Source organism: Cicer arietinum, chromosome 7 (assembly GCF_000331145.2).
Source record: "Cicer arietinum cultivar CDC Frontier isolate Library 1 chromosome 7, Cicar.CDCFrontier_v2.0, whole genome shotgun sequence".
Lineage (NCBI taxonomy): Eukaryota > Viridiplantae > Streptophyta > Magnoliopsida > Fabales > Fabaceae > Cicer > Cicer arietinum.
Genome location: NC_021166.2, coordinates 47,218,943 through 47,236,720, shown reverse-complemented (window position 1 = coordinate 47,236,720; position 17,778 = coordinate 47,218,943). Strand labels below are relative to the sequence as shown.

General features: G+C 30.3%; 1 protein-coding gene across 1 annotated transcript; it reads left to right on the top strand.

Moving 5' to 3' along the window:
• Window positions 1-2,472: 2,472 nt before the first annotated feature.
• On the top strand, window positions 2,473-3,007 carry LOC140918828 (uncharacterized). Its single transcript, XM_073363627.1, has 2 exons — window positions 2,473-2,810; window positions 2,911-3,007. The coding sequence occupies exons 1-2, from the start codon at window positions 2,473-2,475 to the stop codon at window positions 3,005-3,007; spliced, it is 435 nt and encodes a 144-aa protein (XP_073219728.1).
• Window positions 3,008-17,778: the final 14,771 nt, after the last annotated feature.

Below are 17,778 nucleotides of genomic sequence, written 5' to 3'. Positions count from 1 at the left end.
AGGGCGTTTAGTTTGTTTTGGAGAATGATCAGATTAGGTTGACATAGAGGGAACATACATCTTTCGTTTGAATTGTAATTATTTTAAAATGGAAGACTGTACCTATACTAATATTGTCAGCTTGACATGTTATGTTCGATGGGTTACATGTACCAACTTTTGATGTGTAAATATTTTGGATTCATATTTTGAGAAACTTTTCCGCAGCTTGTAAATTATAATGACTCAATTATTTATCCAAAGGTATTACCTTATTTATTTCTCTGTTTTATTTTAATTTCTTTTGAAAAAAAAAATTGCACCGTCGCTTTGAAAAACGGGGTGTTACAATGTGTTTTTCACTAACCAAAAACGTTCTCTGTGTTCTATTTTCATAATCAAGATTAATTTTGAGTTAAATTCTTTAAATTTTAAACATGAAATTTAAAAAGATGACATGAAAATTCAAACCCCTCTTTTTTGTGATTGACATTGTCACTTCAATTACTAGAAGCATATACTATTTTTTTCTTTCAAATATGTCTTTTTCGCTATTACTAATTTATCTTAGAACGGTAAAAAATTAATTATAAATACATTTATATATAATGAACAATTTAGTAATAACAACACACAAAATGTACACATTAAATCAATAATTTTTAAATCATTAATATATGTAAAACACTCCTATAGATACTTAAAAAAGATGTAAGGAGTATTAATTGTCATTTATTTTGTTCCATATATTCTAAAAAAAAAATAATTATTTCATAATATAATAGACAAAAATAAATAATGTCTCTCTTTTACCATAAAAAATATTATATTCTACTTTTTTTTTACAATATTTTCTAATATAATGTTATATGAATTCTGATTAATTTGAAAATTTCAAAACTTCTAGATGAATATAAACAAAAATCAAAATAAACAAAATTAATCAACTCATATATTATTTTAATTTTTTGAGTTAGTTTGAATATGTATTCATAGAAAATTTCAAGTCATGGACTACACATATTATTACTATTAAAATGATCAATATGTTAAATGAGGATCAAATATAATTTAAGGAAAATTAATTATTTCGTAACATAATAGTAAAAAAAAATTAACTAATTAACTAATTTTGAAACATAAAGTCAATAATAATATAACATATAATTGTTTTTCTTTTACCATAAAAAACATCTTTTTTTCCATCAAAGAGACAAAATCAAAACACATCAAAATTAATCAATTCATTTATTATTTTAACTTTTCGACTTTTTTTTTTATATATATTTATAGAAAATTACGACTCATTGAATATATCTATTAATATTGAAAAGATATATATCATAAATGAAGATAAAAAATACTAACATAAACAATAAAAATACATTAAAATTTGAATCTTTTCATTATACATAATATAATCTTTTTTATAAAGAAAATTCTCTTATAAATAAGATGAGATATTACATTTTGTTATCAATTCAACCCTCTTCTCTTGTGAACAACAATGAAGATTTCACTATTTTTGAGTGTCTTGACAGTTTCAATATTGGGAATATATTCAGAAGTTAACATTCCAGCACCATGCAAGCGCCTTGAGTGTCCGATATATGACGTCATCGAAAATGGAAAAGACTATCAAATCTGACGCTACAATTCATCTGTTTGGATTTCCAATCCTCCCATTCGACAATTTTCTATTGTTGCAGCTAATGCAATTGGTGTTGGGAGTTAACTTTTTTAAATCTTATTTTAAAACAAATTATTTTTTGTTTTACTAAATTTTGCGGCGAGTGATTGGATTACTAAATCTTATTCCAGCACCATGCAAGCGCATTGAGTGTCCAACATATGACGTCATTGAAAATTGAAAAGACTATCAAGATATATCTATAAATTTACAATACAAAATTATGAGGCATGTGGTTGGATTCATAGTCAAGAATATTAAATTAGACCCACCTCAAATTATTGGATTGTAGTGGAAATTTAATTATAAGAATTTGACTTTGTATCATTAAGGAATGGAGTTCAAACATCTCACATGTGATGGTTGTAAAATGACCACAAATGTGATTGTAATTAATAAAAAAAAATTCTCCTTCACTAATACTTTGATTTTTGAAAAAGTAATTATTGGATTGCCCCATTCAAATAATAAAAACCAAACAAATAAAAACAATTTTGATCTATAAATGGATAAAAATGATAAAAACATTTTCTAAGTGTGTCTCTTGTTAACAATTTTATAGATTAATGAAAGATAAATTGAAGATTGATGACTAACCAACGAAAGACATATTTAAAGACTAAATTAACCAATTTATATACATTTTTTAATTTTGATATATTCAAAAACTATAATGACAACGTCTCACATTTTAAAATCAAAATGGAAATTTCTTCATAACTAAACTTGAACAATCTTTTACTTTTTTTCTCAGACTATTTAGTTATATTCAAGGTAATAACAACAAAAAACAGAAAATAGAGATGACAGCACCAGTGCTCTTTGAAGTGATACCTAGTGATGGATCCTTTTTTAAATATTCATATATTGTAAGCTTTTATGTGCCTAAAAAGAACCAAGCAAATCCACCACCTGCAAAGGGTCTTCAAGTTCACAGATGGAAAAATGTGTATGCAGCAGTTAGACAGTTTGGTGGATATGTGAATGACAAAAATGTTGCAGAACAAGCTGCAACATTGAAGGATAGTATCAATGGTACTAAATGGCTATCTGCTATTGAAAAAAGTCATAAAGCTTCTAAGTTCTGTGTGGCTCAGTATAATTCCCCTATTGAAGTATTTAATAGAGTGAATGAGATATGGTTTTTGTTTTATTTGTAAAATTAATGTTGTGTGAAATATAATAGACAATAAAATCATTAGGAGATAATATGGCTGTTGAAATAATATGGATTCTTGTAGTTTTTGTTTTGCACCAATTATTTACTTTTATGTTGGTGTTGGAGGTGTGAAGGATTTGAGGAAGTTTTTTACTTGCGCTGAGGTGATTCAATTGTAAACAAATTGTTCTTGAAACTGTCACTAATAAGTAACAGTAGGAGTGGGATCTCTCTTTTTCTCAAACATTGTCTAATATCTTTCAACTCTTAACACCAATAGTTTTGCATTGCTCTTTACTCTTAAGTGGTTGATGAGACGTTCTTATGTCTTATTGGTGAAATCTAGATAACTAATCTCAATTAACTTATAAATTGGAGAATAAATTTAAGTCATATAGTAAATATAAAAAATATACCTCATATATATAATAAGTTTATACATATAAGTGTATGTGACTTCATACCGATGTCACGTGAATATGTGAACTCAAAACAATAATGTAGATTAAAATAAGACCACCTACTCTGGACCATCAAGAAAATATTGTACTCACCAGTAGTCAAATTACAAAAACAGTGTATGTAACAAAACTTATTTGTTGGTTGCCACTTTCACTTGAAATGGAAAAATCTAGGAAGAAATGGGGATGATAGGAAGAAACGTTTGACTCCTTAGAAAGAGGCTGATCTCTCTAGGTCGAGACATTACTCCACGGTCGTGTTTCCGGTGTGGTACTTACAATATTCTGCAGAAAGTTCTGCATAATTCTGACATGAAAACAGTATCAAAATTGACGTATTACAACTCACTCACTCACTCATGTTCTCCATCAAGACAAAAGCAAGAACGATCTCTGATTGTCAAGAACGTTATGAAAAACAATATAAACACATGTTTAATTGCTTGAAAATGTATCTAACACTTCGGAAGTGTGCCCAACGATATTATTCATTTTAAAGTGAATATTCACTGCCTTTTAACATCTATAAATTGAAGATCAAGCAAACTCCAACTCTCTTCATTATATCTTTGGATCATTATTTACTAAGTTTGTCTTTCATTTATCTCAAACAAGTGTTATGAAGTTTCAAGATCCCAAATACTTTTATCATACACATCATTTGTATCTCAAGTCTATCTTTTATGTTAGATTGAATGTGTTTGTAAAAATCCTTTCAAGGTTGGTAGGTGAAGATTGTAACAGATAAAGGTTGATCTGGACTGGTGGTGTAAAAACCAAGACCATTTTCCGTTTTGAACACTTAGTGAAAAATCTCACGGTTGTGACGACTGGACGTAACTTAGGTTGGGTGTGTTGAGGCAAAAACCTTTTTGATGTATGTTTTAATGACAACAAAAATTATGAAATAAATGAAGGTCTACTAATAATTGCACTTGAGTTTTTCTTAAGGAACATGAATTGCATAAGTGAACAAGCAAGAAGTCATTCACATCATCAAAGTGCAAAAGTATCCACTCAATAATGAAATATCCTCAAAAGTAAAACAGCAAGATCAATCTCCAAATTGATGAGCTATTAGCAAGGACACTCATGACAACATGGACACAACTGCTGCACCTTTTTGCAGAAAGCACATCATGTTTGTAAGACAAATGATTGACACACAAAAGTTATCAAAATCCAACACTCTTACAAAGCAGAAAACAAAGATTGTTCTTGTTTTACAAAAGAACATTCTAGTTATTCTCCTTTAAAGGGCAGAATTAAAACAGATAATTTTTCACAATTTAAACCACATATTTGAGAGTATGAAGACTGCTTAAATCAATGGTGAAACCTAGAACTCAAGTTGAATGCCCAAATAAGGAAAACAAACTCAAGATTGATCTGCAAAATGATGAGTTGTGAGCAAGGACACAAGTACATTGTACTTACAATAATATGCAGAAAATTATGCATAGATCTGACTCAAAATAGTGCTAACAGACATGTGACAACTCATTCACTCACTCATTCACGTTTTTCATGAGACCCAAAAGCTCTGCATAATTTTGACATGAAAACAGTATCAAAACTAGCATTTGACAACTCACTCTCTCACGTATCCCATCAAGCCCAAAAGCAAGAATGTTCTTTGATTGTCAAGAACATTCTAGACAACAATATAAACACATGTTTAATTGCTTTAAAATATATCTAACACTTGAGAAGTTTACTCAACAACTATATTCATTTTAAAATGAATATTCAAAGTCTTTTAACATCTATAAATTGAAGATCAATTGGAAGATGAAGGCCATAGTTCAATTTACTAATCTACCAACACTTGTTCAAGAACAAATCAAAAAAATCTTCAAGCAAACTCCAGCTCTCTTCACTATATTACCGAGTTTGTCTTTCATTTATCTCAAATAAGTATTGAGAAGTTTCAAGATCTCAAACACTTTTATTGTAAAACCCCGATTTTCGAAGCGAGGGTGTATATTTTTTTTTCAAAACAAATTCATAATAACAAAGAAAAACAAATAAGGAAATACCTTTGGATAAATGTTTAAGTCAAAATAATTGATACGCAGCGGAATAGTTCTCTTGAAATATGAACCCAAAGTATTTACACAACAACAAATGATACATGGAACCCATTCAAATAAGATGTCATATTGACAATATTAGTAAAGGTACAGTTTTCCAGTTCAAAATAACGTAATCCAAAAGAAAGACATTTGTTCCTTCTATGTCATCCTAATCTGATCATTCTACAAAAAAAACTATAGCTATACACCCTGAGTGATCTCCACACGCCCTGTGAGATCCTCATAACATAGCTCCAGTCAAGCATTCCCATCTACATTCCCATCCGTAGGGTACGAACCGGTAGGATCGTCCTGGCTCTTATCTGAGGGCAAAGCCCAGATTTCTACAATAGTTGTAAAGGGTCACCAACCGAAATTTACAGTTAAACATAACATTTAAGTTTTTAAATGCACAAAATAACCTTTCAACTAAGCATGCACCTTAAAAGGATTTTCCATATGCTATAAGTTCATATAATGCTTGCCAAATAAAAATGAAGTCGAAATAAGTCTTAAATCAATCAGGTAATAAACAACTGGCCAATCCATTGATGAACCAATTGAGCGATCGATTATCTAACTCAAAATAAGAATTTCCACTAAGCAAATCGATTGCAAAATAACCTTTCAACTAAGCATGCACCTTAAAAGGATTTTCCATATGCTAAAAGTTCATATAATGCTTGCCAAATAAAAATGAAGTCAAAATAAGTCTTAAATCAATCAGGTAATAAACAACTGGCCAATCCATTGATGAACCAATTGAGCGATCGATTATCTAACTCAAAATAAGAATTTCCACTAAGCAAATCGATTGGGAAATCGATTGCTTGAAGGTGTTTTTGTAAAATCTGTACTCTGGGCTTACATCAATCGATTGAGAAATCAATTGAATGAGTAGCTGAGCCCCTGTGTTAAAGCCAATCGATTTCCAAATCGATTTTGTCAAAATGGCTGAGCTCCTGTAATGCAGCCAATCGATTGCCAAATTGATTGTTTCAATATATTTTCAAGATTCAAGAAAACAGGAACATACCAATCGATTTCTTAAATGGTTTTGAAAAACAGATTACAAAATCGATTGGCAAATCGATTTTGTCAAATTAGCGAAGTCCCTGCAACTCATCAAATCGATTGGGAAATCGATTTCCCTGCTTATTCTTCCAAAAATACATAAACTAATTCAATCACATTCACACACAACTCCAAATCTTAACACTTAGCAATTCCCACACAATCATTACGACAAATTGGGTTTCGAAATAGTTTTACAATCCATCACACTTACGCACGATAATCAATACATAACACTTAGCAATTCCAACCCAATTACCATGACAACTTGAGTTTCGAAATAGTTTACAATCAGTCACACTTACACACAAAATCAATACATAACACTTAATCATAAGACATTAAGAGATTCCCCATTCTTAATACTCATTTAACTTAAACGATTTTCCAAAACAACATTAAGTAAACAAGACATTAAGAGATTCCCCGTTCTTAATACTCATTTAACTTAAACGATTTTCCAAAACAACATTAAGTAAACAAGACATTAAGAGATTCCCCGTTCTTAATACTCATTTAACTTAAACGATTTTCCAAAACAACATTAAGTAAACAAGACATTAAGAGATTCCCCGTTCTTAATACTCATTTAACTTAAACGATTTTCCAAAACAACATTAAGTAAACAAGATATTAAGAGATTCCCCATTCTTAATACTCATTTAACTTAAACGATTTTCCAAAACAACATTAAGTAAACAAGATATTAAGAGATTCCCCATTCTTAATACTCGTTTAACTTAAACGATTTTCACGAAACATTAAGTAGACAGAAATATTAAGAGATTCCCCATTCTTAATACTCTTTTAACTTAAACGATTTCCAAAACGAACATTAAGTAAACAAGACATTAAGAGATTCCCCATTCTTAATACTCATTTAAGTTAAACGATTTTCAAAACAAACATTAAGTAAACAAGGCATTAAGAGATTCCCCATTCTTAATACTCGTTTGACTTAAACGATTTTCACAACAACATTAAGTAAACGTAGACATTAAGAGATTCCTCATTCTTAATACTCGTTTAACTCTAATGGTTTTCAAATTCCACACAAAACAAACTCAAACATATTATCAAATTCAATCCACGATCCACACCCCAAAACACATCAATTCATTTCTCCACAAAATCCAACCATACACATATCAAATTTCATCAGTACTAATTAAGAACACGTCAAATACGACGAACACAAATCAACACAATCCACCACTCAAATACAACAAGTTTCATTTACTCAAAATCATACATAAATGAGTTTAAATTCATTTTCCACGAAACATTCATCAATATAACCAAAACCTAACTCTAAGATTTTACCCATAAAGCCTCAGATTCATTTTCCCCCAAATCAACACTTCAACCCTAACAAATTCCTCTTCACACAACCACAAATAAGTCCTTAAATGCAAACTAGAAGTTTGGAAGGAGCCCTTACCTTCACGTTAGCTTTAACGTTCGATTACGGTACCGCGAGTAAATCCGGTAAAATCTCCACTCGCAACATCGCCTTCAAAGTTGGTTCCCTAGCACCGTAGCGTGGTAGTGAGCAACTTTCGCTTCTATCTCTTTGCAAAACGAAGCTTAGATCTAGATGAAACGGGGAGGTTTGTGTTTTACGGTTTTGAAATCCCTAATACCATTTTTCTTCGTTTTCGAAACAACAAGGAAGAGTGAAGTTGAGAAATCCTTGTCCTATCATCCACCCAGCCTTGGGTTTCTATTCTTGAACAAAAAGGAAGCAAAGAAAACAAAAATGGAAGAAGGGAATGGTGGCTTCGCGAGGTAGAGGAAGAAGATGGAAAATGTTATTTTCTCTCCTTTGTCTTTCTTTCCCTTGTTTTTCTTTTCTTTCCTTTTCCTTCTTTCCTTTTTATATCCTTTTCTTTTCTCCCCAAACAAATATATACATATAGATATTTATAAATATTTTAATTACTTTTAACAAATATCTCAAAATCTAGATATTTATTAAAATCACCAGTTCACCCATAACGCATTAAATTCTTCGTAAATGATCCACCGTATTTAATTTAATTTATTTATCGACGAACAATTTTAATCGGGGTATCAAAATATATTTTTGGGAATTTAAGCTCACAAAATATTAATAACTTGGCTAAAAAGCCTCCGAGCCAATATCCAAAATACACAAAACTACATAAAGTATACTTTAAAATTATGGGTCTTACATTAATCATACACATCATTTGTAACTCAAGTGTATCTTTTATGTTAGATTGAGTGTGTGTTTGTAAAAATCCTTTTAAGACTGAAAGCTGATTGTAAAAATCATTTCTAGGTTGAAAGTGCAAGATTGTAACAGATCAAGCTTGATCTGGACTGATGGTGTAAAAACCAAGAACGTTCTCCGTTTTGAACACTTGGTTAACAATCACACGGTTGTGAGGATTGAACGTAACCCGGATTGGGTGAACTAGGATATATCTCTATGTGATATCTCTTCCCTTACCTCTATTTATTTCTAGTCTTTTGATTATCAAATTAAATAGATAAGTTAAATTGTGTGTTTTTCACTAACCAAAAACGTTCTCCGTGTTCTATTTTCATAATCAAGATTAATTTTGAGTTAAATTCTTTAAGTTTTAAACATGAAATTTAAAAAGATGACATGAAAATTCAAACCCCTCTTTTTTGTGATTGACATTGCCACTTCAATTACTAGAAGCATATACTATTTTTTTCTTTCAAATATGTCTTTTTCGCTATTACTAGTTTATCTTAGAACGGTAAAAAATTAATTATAAATACATTTATATATAATGAACAATTTAGTAATAACAACACACAAAATGTACACATTAAATCAATAATTTTTAAATTATTAATATATGTAAAATACTCCTATAGATACTTATAAAAGATGTAAGGAGTATCAATTGTCATTTATTTTGTTCCATATATTCTAACAAAAAAATATTGATTTAAAATATATATGAGACCCAAAAGCAAGAACATTCTCTGTTTGTCAAGAACGTTTTGAACAACATGATTATTACATGTTTAATTGCTTTGAAATATATCTGACACTTGGGAAGTGTGCCCAACGACTATATTCATTTTAAAATGAATATTCAAAGCCTTTTATCATCTATAAATTAAAGATCAATTGGAAAATGAAGGCAAGAGTTTAATTTACAAATCTGCCAACACTTGTTCAAGTAACAAGTCAAAAAACTCTTCAAGCAAATTCCAACTCTCTTCACTATATCTTTGGATCATTATCTACTGAGTTTGTCTTTCGTTTATCTCAACAAGTGTTGAGAAATTTCAAGATCTCAAAAACTTTTATTATACACATCATTTGCAACTCAAGTCTATCTTTTATGTTACATTGAATGTGTTTGTAAAAATCCTTTCAAGGCTGAAAGGTGATTGTAAAAATACTTTTTAGGTTGAAATGTGAAGATTGTAACAGATCAAGGTTGATCTGGACTGGTGGTGTAAAAACCAAGAACGTTCTTTGTTTTGAGCAATTAGTTAAAAATCTCACGGTTGTGAGGACTGAACGTAACCCAGTTTGGGTGAACCAGAATACATATTTGTGTTATATGTCTTCCCTTATCCCTATTTATTTCTAGTCTTTGATGATCAAATTAAATAGATAAGTTAAATTGTGTGTTTTACCAAGAATGTTCTCCATTTTCTATTTTTATAACCAAGATTAATGTTGATTTGAATTCTTTAAGTTTTAATAGGAAATTTTAAAAAGGTGAAATCACAATTAAAACCCTCATTCTTGTGATTGAAATTGCTAATTCAATCGGCATTAGAGCACTGCTTCTAAAGGTGAGCACCTAACAAGTGTTAGAGGAAAAGATTTTGGAAGAAGAAGTAATGTCAGAAGCCAACATGTGCTTGATTGAAAACTTAGAAAATAATTAGGTAACCATCTATGAACTATGTCCTTTATGTGAATAAATGGAAAAAGAATTTGATAATCTTTTATGTGATTTAAACTTTCTTACTAAAAATTGTTATTTATTAAAAGAAAAGCTCCGTAAAGGAAAATAGGAAAAAGAGAAACCTCAAGTTTTGGTTGACGAACTTAATAAGGTCATTCAAAGTCTGCAGCAATCTCATCCGAAAATGGTTAAGCAACAAAAGCTTCTCAATGAGATAATTGTAAAAAATCATATTCCAGAGTGTTCTAAAACTATGGAAGACAAAATCGTTTTTGTTTTTTTATCCATGTGAAGAACCTTCCTGTCTCATATCAGAACTTTCTCGAAGAATAAAAAATAAGTGTTCTTAGTTTTCAAATAGTGATCATGTTGAATCAAATTGTTATCATGAGAAAAAAAATCTTCTAGAAGATGATATAATAACCATCAAGGACCAAAACAAATATGGGTACAAAAATCATTACTAAGTTGTGATGTAGGAACATCATCCAACAATCAAGAAAGAACATTGATGCATGAACAAGGCATTCTCAATATATATGAATGGAAAAGTATATTGCCTCATCTGATTACAAATATTTGGAAAGTATATAACCTTTGGAAACATTAACAAATCAAAGGTACATGTATTGTTAGTTGAAAACACTTTTCATAGATTAAGGATGTTTGATATGTGAAAGATATCTTTATAAAATTGATTTTAAAGTTATTTTTTAAAACCCCACATGGTTGATGTAAAATAAAAATCTTCATGTTTCAGTTTAAAGAAAAATCACTATGTTTTGTACTTAGATTAATTTTCAACAAAATCATATTTTTTACAAGTTTTAAAAAGAATTGTCATTTCTATAAGAAATGATTAAGAGAAATTTGAAACATCATTCTTCAAATAATTCTTTGATGAAAATTATATTTCACATGATTTGCTTGTCAAAGAACTTTTGAAAAATATAAAGTTGTTTTAAAAAATAAAATAAAAATGAGTTACAAGAAATGGCTAGAACAATTTTAAATGAATGAAGTGTTGAAAAATAATTTTGGGGAGAAACCCTAAAAATTGTTTGCCATGTTTTTAATCTGGAATCTGTTAGAAAATATCTTTAACATACTTCCACATGAGTTTTTGAAAAAGAGAAAGCAAAACATATCATACTTTAATATTTTTGAATGTCATTACTATGTTTTGCATGATAAAGAAAGTATGAGCGAATTTGTTTTAAAATGCCATCAAAGTATATTTTATGAATACTCTACATTCTATAAATATTATAGAATATAAAATCTCAAAGTCCAAACTATATATGGAATTATGCATATTATGTTTGATGAATATGTTGATTTTTATGATGAAAGATATGATGGTGAAGAAAAATAATTACAATCTTAAATTTAGATAAATCACAAAGTTGATAATGTTCAAATATCATATCCAAAGTCTGATCATGGAGTGGAAAAATAAAAATAAAAAATAAAAAAGGATCCAAGAGAAAGATCAAATTAAGCAAAAATGTACATACCAGAAAAGTAGAACGTTTTCCACAAGAACTAAATATTCTCCACAAAAATAGAACGTTCTCCACAAGAACTAAATATTCTCCACAAGAGCAGAACGTTCTCACTACTAGAAATTTCACCTTTAGTGACCAAAAAATTAGTCGCTAATGTTTAAAAATCGGTCACTGTTGCTTGTAGCGACCTTTTAAATTTCATTGGTAAACTGCTAGTCGCTAGCTGTTGCAACCAGAGCAGCATCTGAATTAAGTGAATGAATTTTATGACTGAATTTTGAGACCGATTTTTGAGACTGAATTAGTGACTAAAGTTTGAGACTGATTTAGCAACCACTTTGAATTAATTTTGTATGTCGACCAATTTAGAAGCAGCGTCTGAATTTAGTGACTGAATTTTACGACTGAATTTTGAGACAAATTTTGTGACCAATTTTTTAGACTGAATTAGTGACTAAAGTTTGACACTGATTTAGCAACCACTTTGAATTAATTTTGTATGTCGACCGATTTAGAAACGAAATTTGTGACATAATTTGTTATTTTTATTAAATATTTGATCACCAATTCCGTCTTTAAATATTATCATTTTTTTAAAAAAAAATACATTATTTTAATGTCAAAAAGAACAATAAAAACAATTTTTTTAATTTGATTTCAATATCTAAAAAGTTCATACACCAAAATCATTTTATAACATTAATCATATCAACATATATAACTAAAGAATATAATATATTTAAATAATATTTCTAAGTACTCAAAATAATATAGATAAAATCTTAGTTTAAACATAATATATTTAGTCATAACAAATTGCAACATATTCATTCTTCAAATTAATTTATCACTATCCATCTAACTCTTCATCATCATGATCACGAGTATCATTATCACCAATCTCATTATCTAAATCACCAGCATCATGATCACACTTCTGATCATCATTATCACCAATCTCATCTTCTTGAATTTGATCTCTAGTATATGATCACGAATCTCATTTTCATGAACTTCATCTCTAGTATATGATCACCAATCTCATCATCATTAACATCATAAAGGAGAGAATAAATAACACACTGTTGTTCTTGTTTTAAACATATTAAAGTTAACACCAATAAGTAGGTACTTAAGACTTAAGAGAAGGTCTACGAGCAATGGCTGATACATCTCGTATCAAGAATACACATGGAGCCCAACTGTTAAAGTCAACACATGCTTTCTACAAGTATAGAAGGAATATGCAGATAACTGGATATAATTTACATTGCCAACTAGGATATGAAAGTATCCAAAAGTATCCCTAGTTCCCTTAAATCATACGTCCATAAAGCCCCCAACCAAACGCAAGCACCGCTCCAAAATATGTCATTTCAGTAGATAGATATTAAAAAATCAGTATGTGAACATTGAAAATGAAAAAAATTAAATGAGTAGATAGATATTAAAAAATCAGTATGTGAACATTGAAAATGAAAAAAATTAAATGAGCAGAAACCTAGGACATAATAAGCAACTATGGAATTTGTTCAATTTTCTTTATTTTAACAACTCATTCTTAATCTAGCATCAAGAAAGATACACTATTTATCGAAGCAAAAATAGGACAAAATTTGAACTTTAACGGTGACTGACAAGATAAGTTTGCAGAGCAATATTAGTCTAAAAGCACATCAATTCAAAAATCATCATCTGCTTACCAATACTGTTGTATTGGTTGGTAACACCATGTCCTCCATGATGATCAGTGCCACCACGTCCACTACCACGACTAGTTGTGCTACTTGTCCCGCTCCCATAAGATAAAATCTGTTGGGTCCATATTATGTGGCGATAAGGGCAAAAGCTGGTTAGTCATATAATAGAAAACCCATCCAAAACATCAAAAATAAAAATATGAAATTATATAGAATCCAACAGCTGAGAATAATGCATAAATAGTAAAAAAAAATGATTATGAAACTATAACAAAAACATGTCTTTGGTAACTAAAAAAATACATGGAAAACACAATATCTCAAGTCCTGAAATCAACCAACATAAACATTCTCAATTGAATCATTTTCAGAATTTCTTTACCCTTTAGTTAAGTAAGTTCAAAATAATTAGGTCACAACAAAAAACACAATGAATGAAGCATAATCAAAAAATTTGAAAATAAATTCCTTACCTTCTAGTTCATGATAGCCAACGAGACGACAAACAATAAGGGTTTCACGTCGCAGTTGTAGTTTAGTTGTTTAAGAGAACCAGTTGGTTTCACGGTCATAGAAGAAATCTGAACCAGTTGGGGTTAGCAATAGAGGATGGTTTCATGATGAAATGGCGGTGAGAGGTGATTAGCAACAAGGATGGTTTCATGATGAATGGCAGTAAGAGGATGATTAGCAACAAATGACATCTGAACTAGTTGGTTTCACGATTGTGAATCGTGATGGAATGATGGTGAGGGGGATTAGCACGAGATGAATGGTTTTAGGGTTTGTGGTGGGTTGAGAAAGAAAGAGGAACTGATTGTTTGTGGTGGTGAGAAAAATTGTTTGTGTTGAGAAAGAAAGGTTGAGTTTCTGGGTTGAGAAGGAAAGGGTGAGTTTGTAGGTTGAGAAGGAAATGGTGAGTTTTAGGGTTGAGAAGGAAATGGTGTTTTTGGGTTGAGAATGAGAAAGAAAGTAGGTTTTAGGGTATATTTGAGAAAGAAAGCTTATAGTGTGTTGGTAAGAAAAATAAATTATGTAATTAAAAAATAGTTAGCGACTGAAATTTTGGTCGCTAAAATTTAGTTGTTATTTCAGTCACTAATTCACCGATTTGGTTGCTAGTGTGAAAGACGAATTTTCTATTAGTGATAGTCACCGATTAAGTTTTTGGTCGCTAAAATTCAGTTGTTATTTTAATCTCTAAATTTTGTTAGCGACCGATTTAGTAACGAAAGAATATTTAGTTTCTAAGTTCAAAATTACGGTCTCTATTTCGGTCGCTAGTGTGGCTGAAAATATTCAATCTCTAAATCGGTCATTATAGGAGAAATTTCTAGTAGTGTCTCCAAAAGAGCATAATGCTCTTGACAGTTTATATGCTTCATGCAATCAAAACTAGTGTTTTCTGTCACGATGATATGGTTGAAGAACATCAACAAGTTCAAAAATGAGTTGGAACCACTTGCTTTTGGAACTCCTACACCTAACTCACTACTTACCTTTCCTCCAAAACATCTCCTCATGATCAAATTATTGAAAGAACTAATTGGGAGAGATTTATTACTGATACCAAAACTACTGTTGGAGGTATAACTACATTAGTTGACATGCCTCTGAACAATCATCCGAGAATTGTGTCTATTGTGAAGGATATGGCAAAAAAATGAATTATTTGCAACAAGAGCTTGACTATGGTGAGGCTGTTGTCATGATTGGTTTAATTAATGTGCATCTACATCTTGATGAACCAGAAAGAACTAATAAAAGTTAAAGAACTCGTCATTGAACAAGATCACTAAAGGAGGTACACTTAATATCAATTCTTATGATATTTGCATCATGATAAGAATGAATATATTTTTTAATGATATTATGTGATTGATTGGGTGCTCTGTAAATTAAGAATGCATACTATTTTTTATGCAAGTGTAACTTTAAATTTTAAATAGATTACAATGCTCTTTATCATTACTTGTACATGAATATGTCTAATTTCTATCCTTCTTCAACATATTTTAAATATATATCCTTGTTTAGGATTTATTTTTGAAGGATTTCAAAAAGAGAATATATTTTGGTCTTCATGAAGATGATTTGTGTCTCTTGTTGCTTTAAAACTCAACTAATCCGAAAAGAATATAACATGAAGTCAAAAATTGATATTTGAGCATTTTGAGGCATATTAATATATATATATATATATATATATATATCTTTGCAAATGAGTCTTATTTGTTGCTTATTTCTTTTGTGAAAATTGATCTGATGTGTTTAAATATATTTTAATCATGATAGATAGAAATAACAACAGCCAAAAATCTCATACACACTTACAAATTAAAGTAACCTTGAACATGGGCCTTATTGTTGATTTGTGTGGTTGAAAAAATGTTGTAACAAAACTTTTTTTTTTTATGTGAGCAAATTTCTTGGCATATTTTTTATCCATTTAAAAAAAATAGTTTTTGAAAAAATAAACATTATTAGCATAAGAATGTTTTGAAAAGAGATAAATTATATTTGACATGATATCAGATTCATCTTATTTCGCTTCCATGTATGCGTTCATTCTTTCTAGTTTTAAAAATGAAAAATAGATCTATTTTTAACAAGTATGATTGTAACACCCCGATTTTTAACAGCGCGAGTGTATTTTTTTTTTCAAAACAAATTCATAAAAACAAAGAAATAAAGAAGAAAATACTTTTGTATAACTATTTAAATCGTAACATAACGACAAAGTCAACAAATATTTACAAGCAGCGGAATAGTTTTTGAAATCAAAATCCAAAGTATTCAAACATCAAAATACACCGAGGCTATGAGGTCTATCAGACATAGCTCATACCCCTGGGGTATTATCGGCAGACACCTGTACAAAAGCACTGCCCCAAGAATTTTAACTCCCCACATCACATCAAAAAGTGGTACATGGAACTCATCAAAATAAAATGTCAAGCTAACAATATTGGTATAGGTACAGTCTTCCAAATTAAAATAAACACAACCCAAAAAGAAAGACATCTAGTCCCTATACGTCAACCTAATCTGATCATTCTACAAAAAACTATACATCCCAGATGATCTTGACGCGCCCCGCAAGATCCTCCTAACACAGCTCCAGTCAGGTGTGTCCAACTACCTTCTCATCTACAGGGTACTAACCGGTAGGATGGTCCTGGTTCTCATCTGAGGGCAAAGCCCAGATTTCCACAATAGTTGTAAAGAGTCACCAAACGAAATTAACAATTAACACATAATATTTAAGTTTTTAAATGCAAAAAATAACCTTTCAACTTAGCATGCACCTTAAAAGGGTTTCCATATACCAAACATGCATAAACAAGGTTGAAAAATGAAGTTTTTAACAAAACTGCACTATTGTATTCGAATACAACATCTTTGTATTCGAATACAAGGCTGTTTCAGCAGTCAGCAACAAAAACAGCATGTCTGTATTCGAATACAACCTTCTGTATTCGACTACACATAAGTCAGCAGCAAAAACAACATTTTTGTATTCGAATACAAAAATGTTGTTTTTGCTGCTGACTTATGTGTAGGCGAATACAGAAGGCTGTATTCGAATACAACCTTCTGTATTCGACTACACATAAGTCAGCAGCAAAAACAACATTTTTGTATTCGAATACAACCTTCTGTATTCGAATACACATCAGACAACAGCATAAAAACAACAAAATTCAGCAAAATCTAGCTTTTAAAAGGGTTTTGAAACCAATCAACACTTACACACAAATCCAAACAAACACACTTAGCAATTATAGCACAATCACCATGACGACTTGAGTTGCGAAAACGTTTTGCAATCAATCACACTTACACACAATTTCAAAACATTCACACTTAGCAATTATAGCACAATCACCACGACAACTTGAGTTTCGAAATGGTTTTGCAATCAATCAAACTTACACACAATTCCACAATATCCACACTTGGCAATTATAACACAATCACCATGACAACTTGAGTTCAAACACTCAATCATAATCTTGAATCAAACACGACTCGTGTGCCAAGCACCCTAATGCAATGTGTATATGCCAAAATGCATGGACTCGGAATTCCAAACCAAAACCCTCATTGAATGGCCGTAAATCATAATTGTACCGCATATCACAGGCCGAAGTACTAAATTACCGAGGTGCTACCTATCACGGGTCAGCACGATTTACTAAA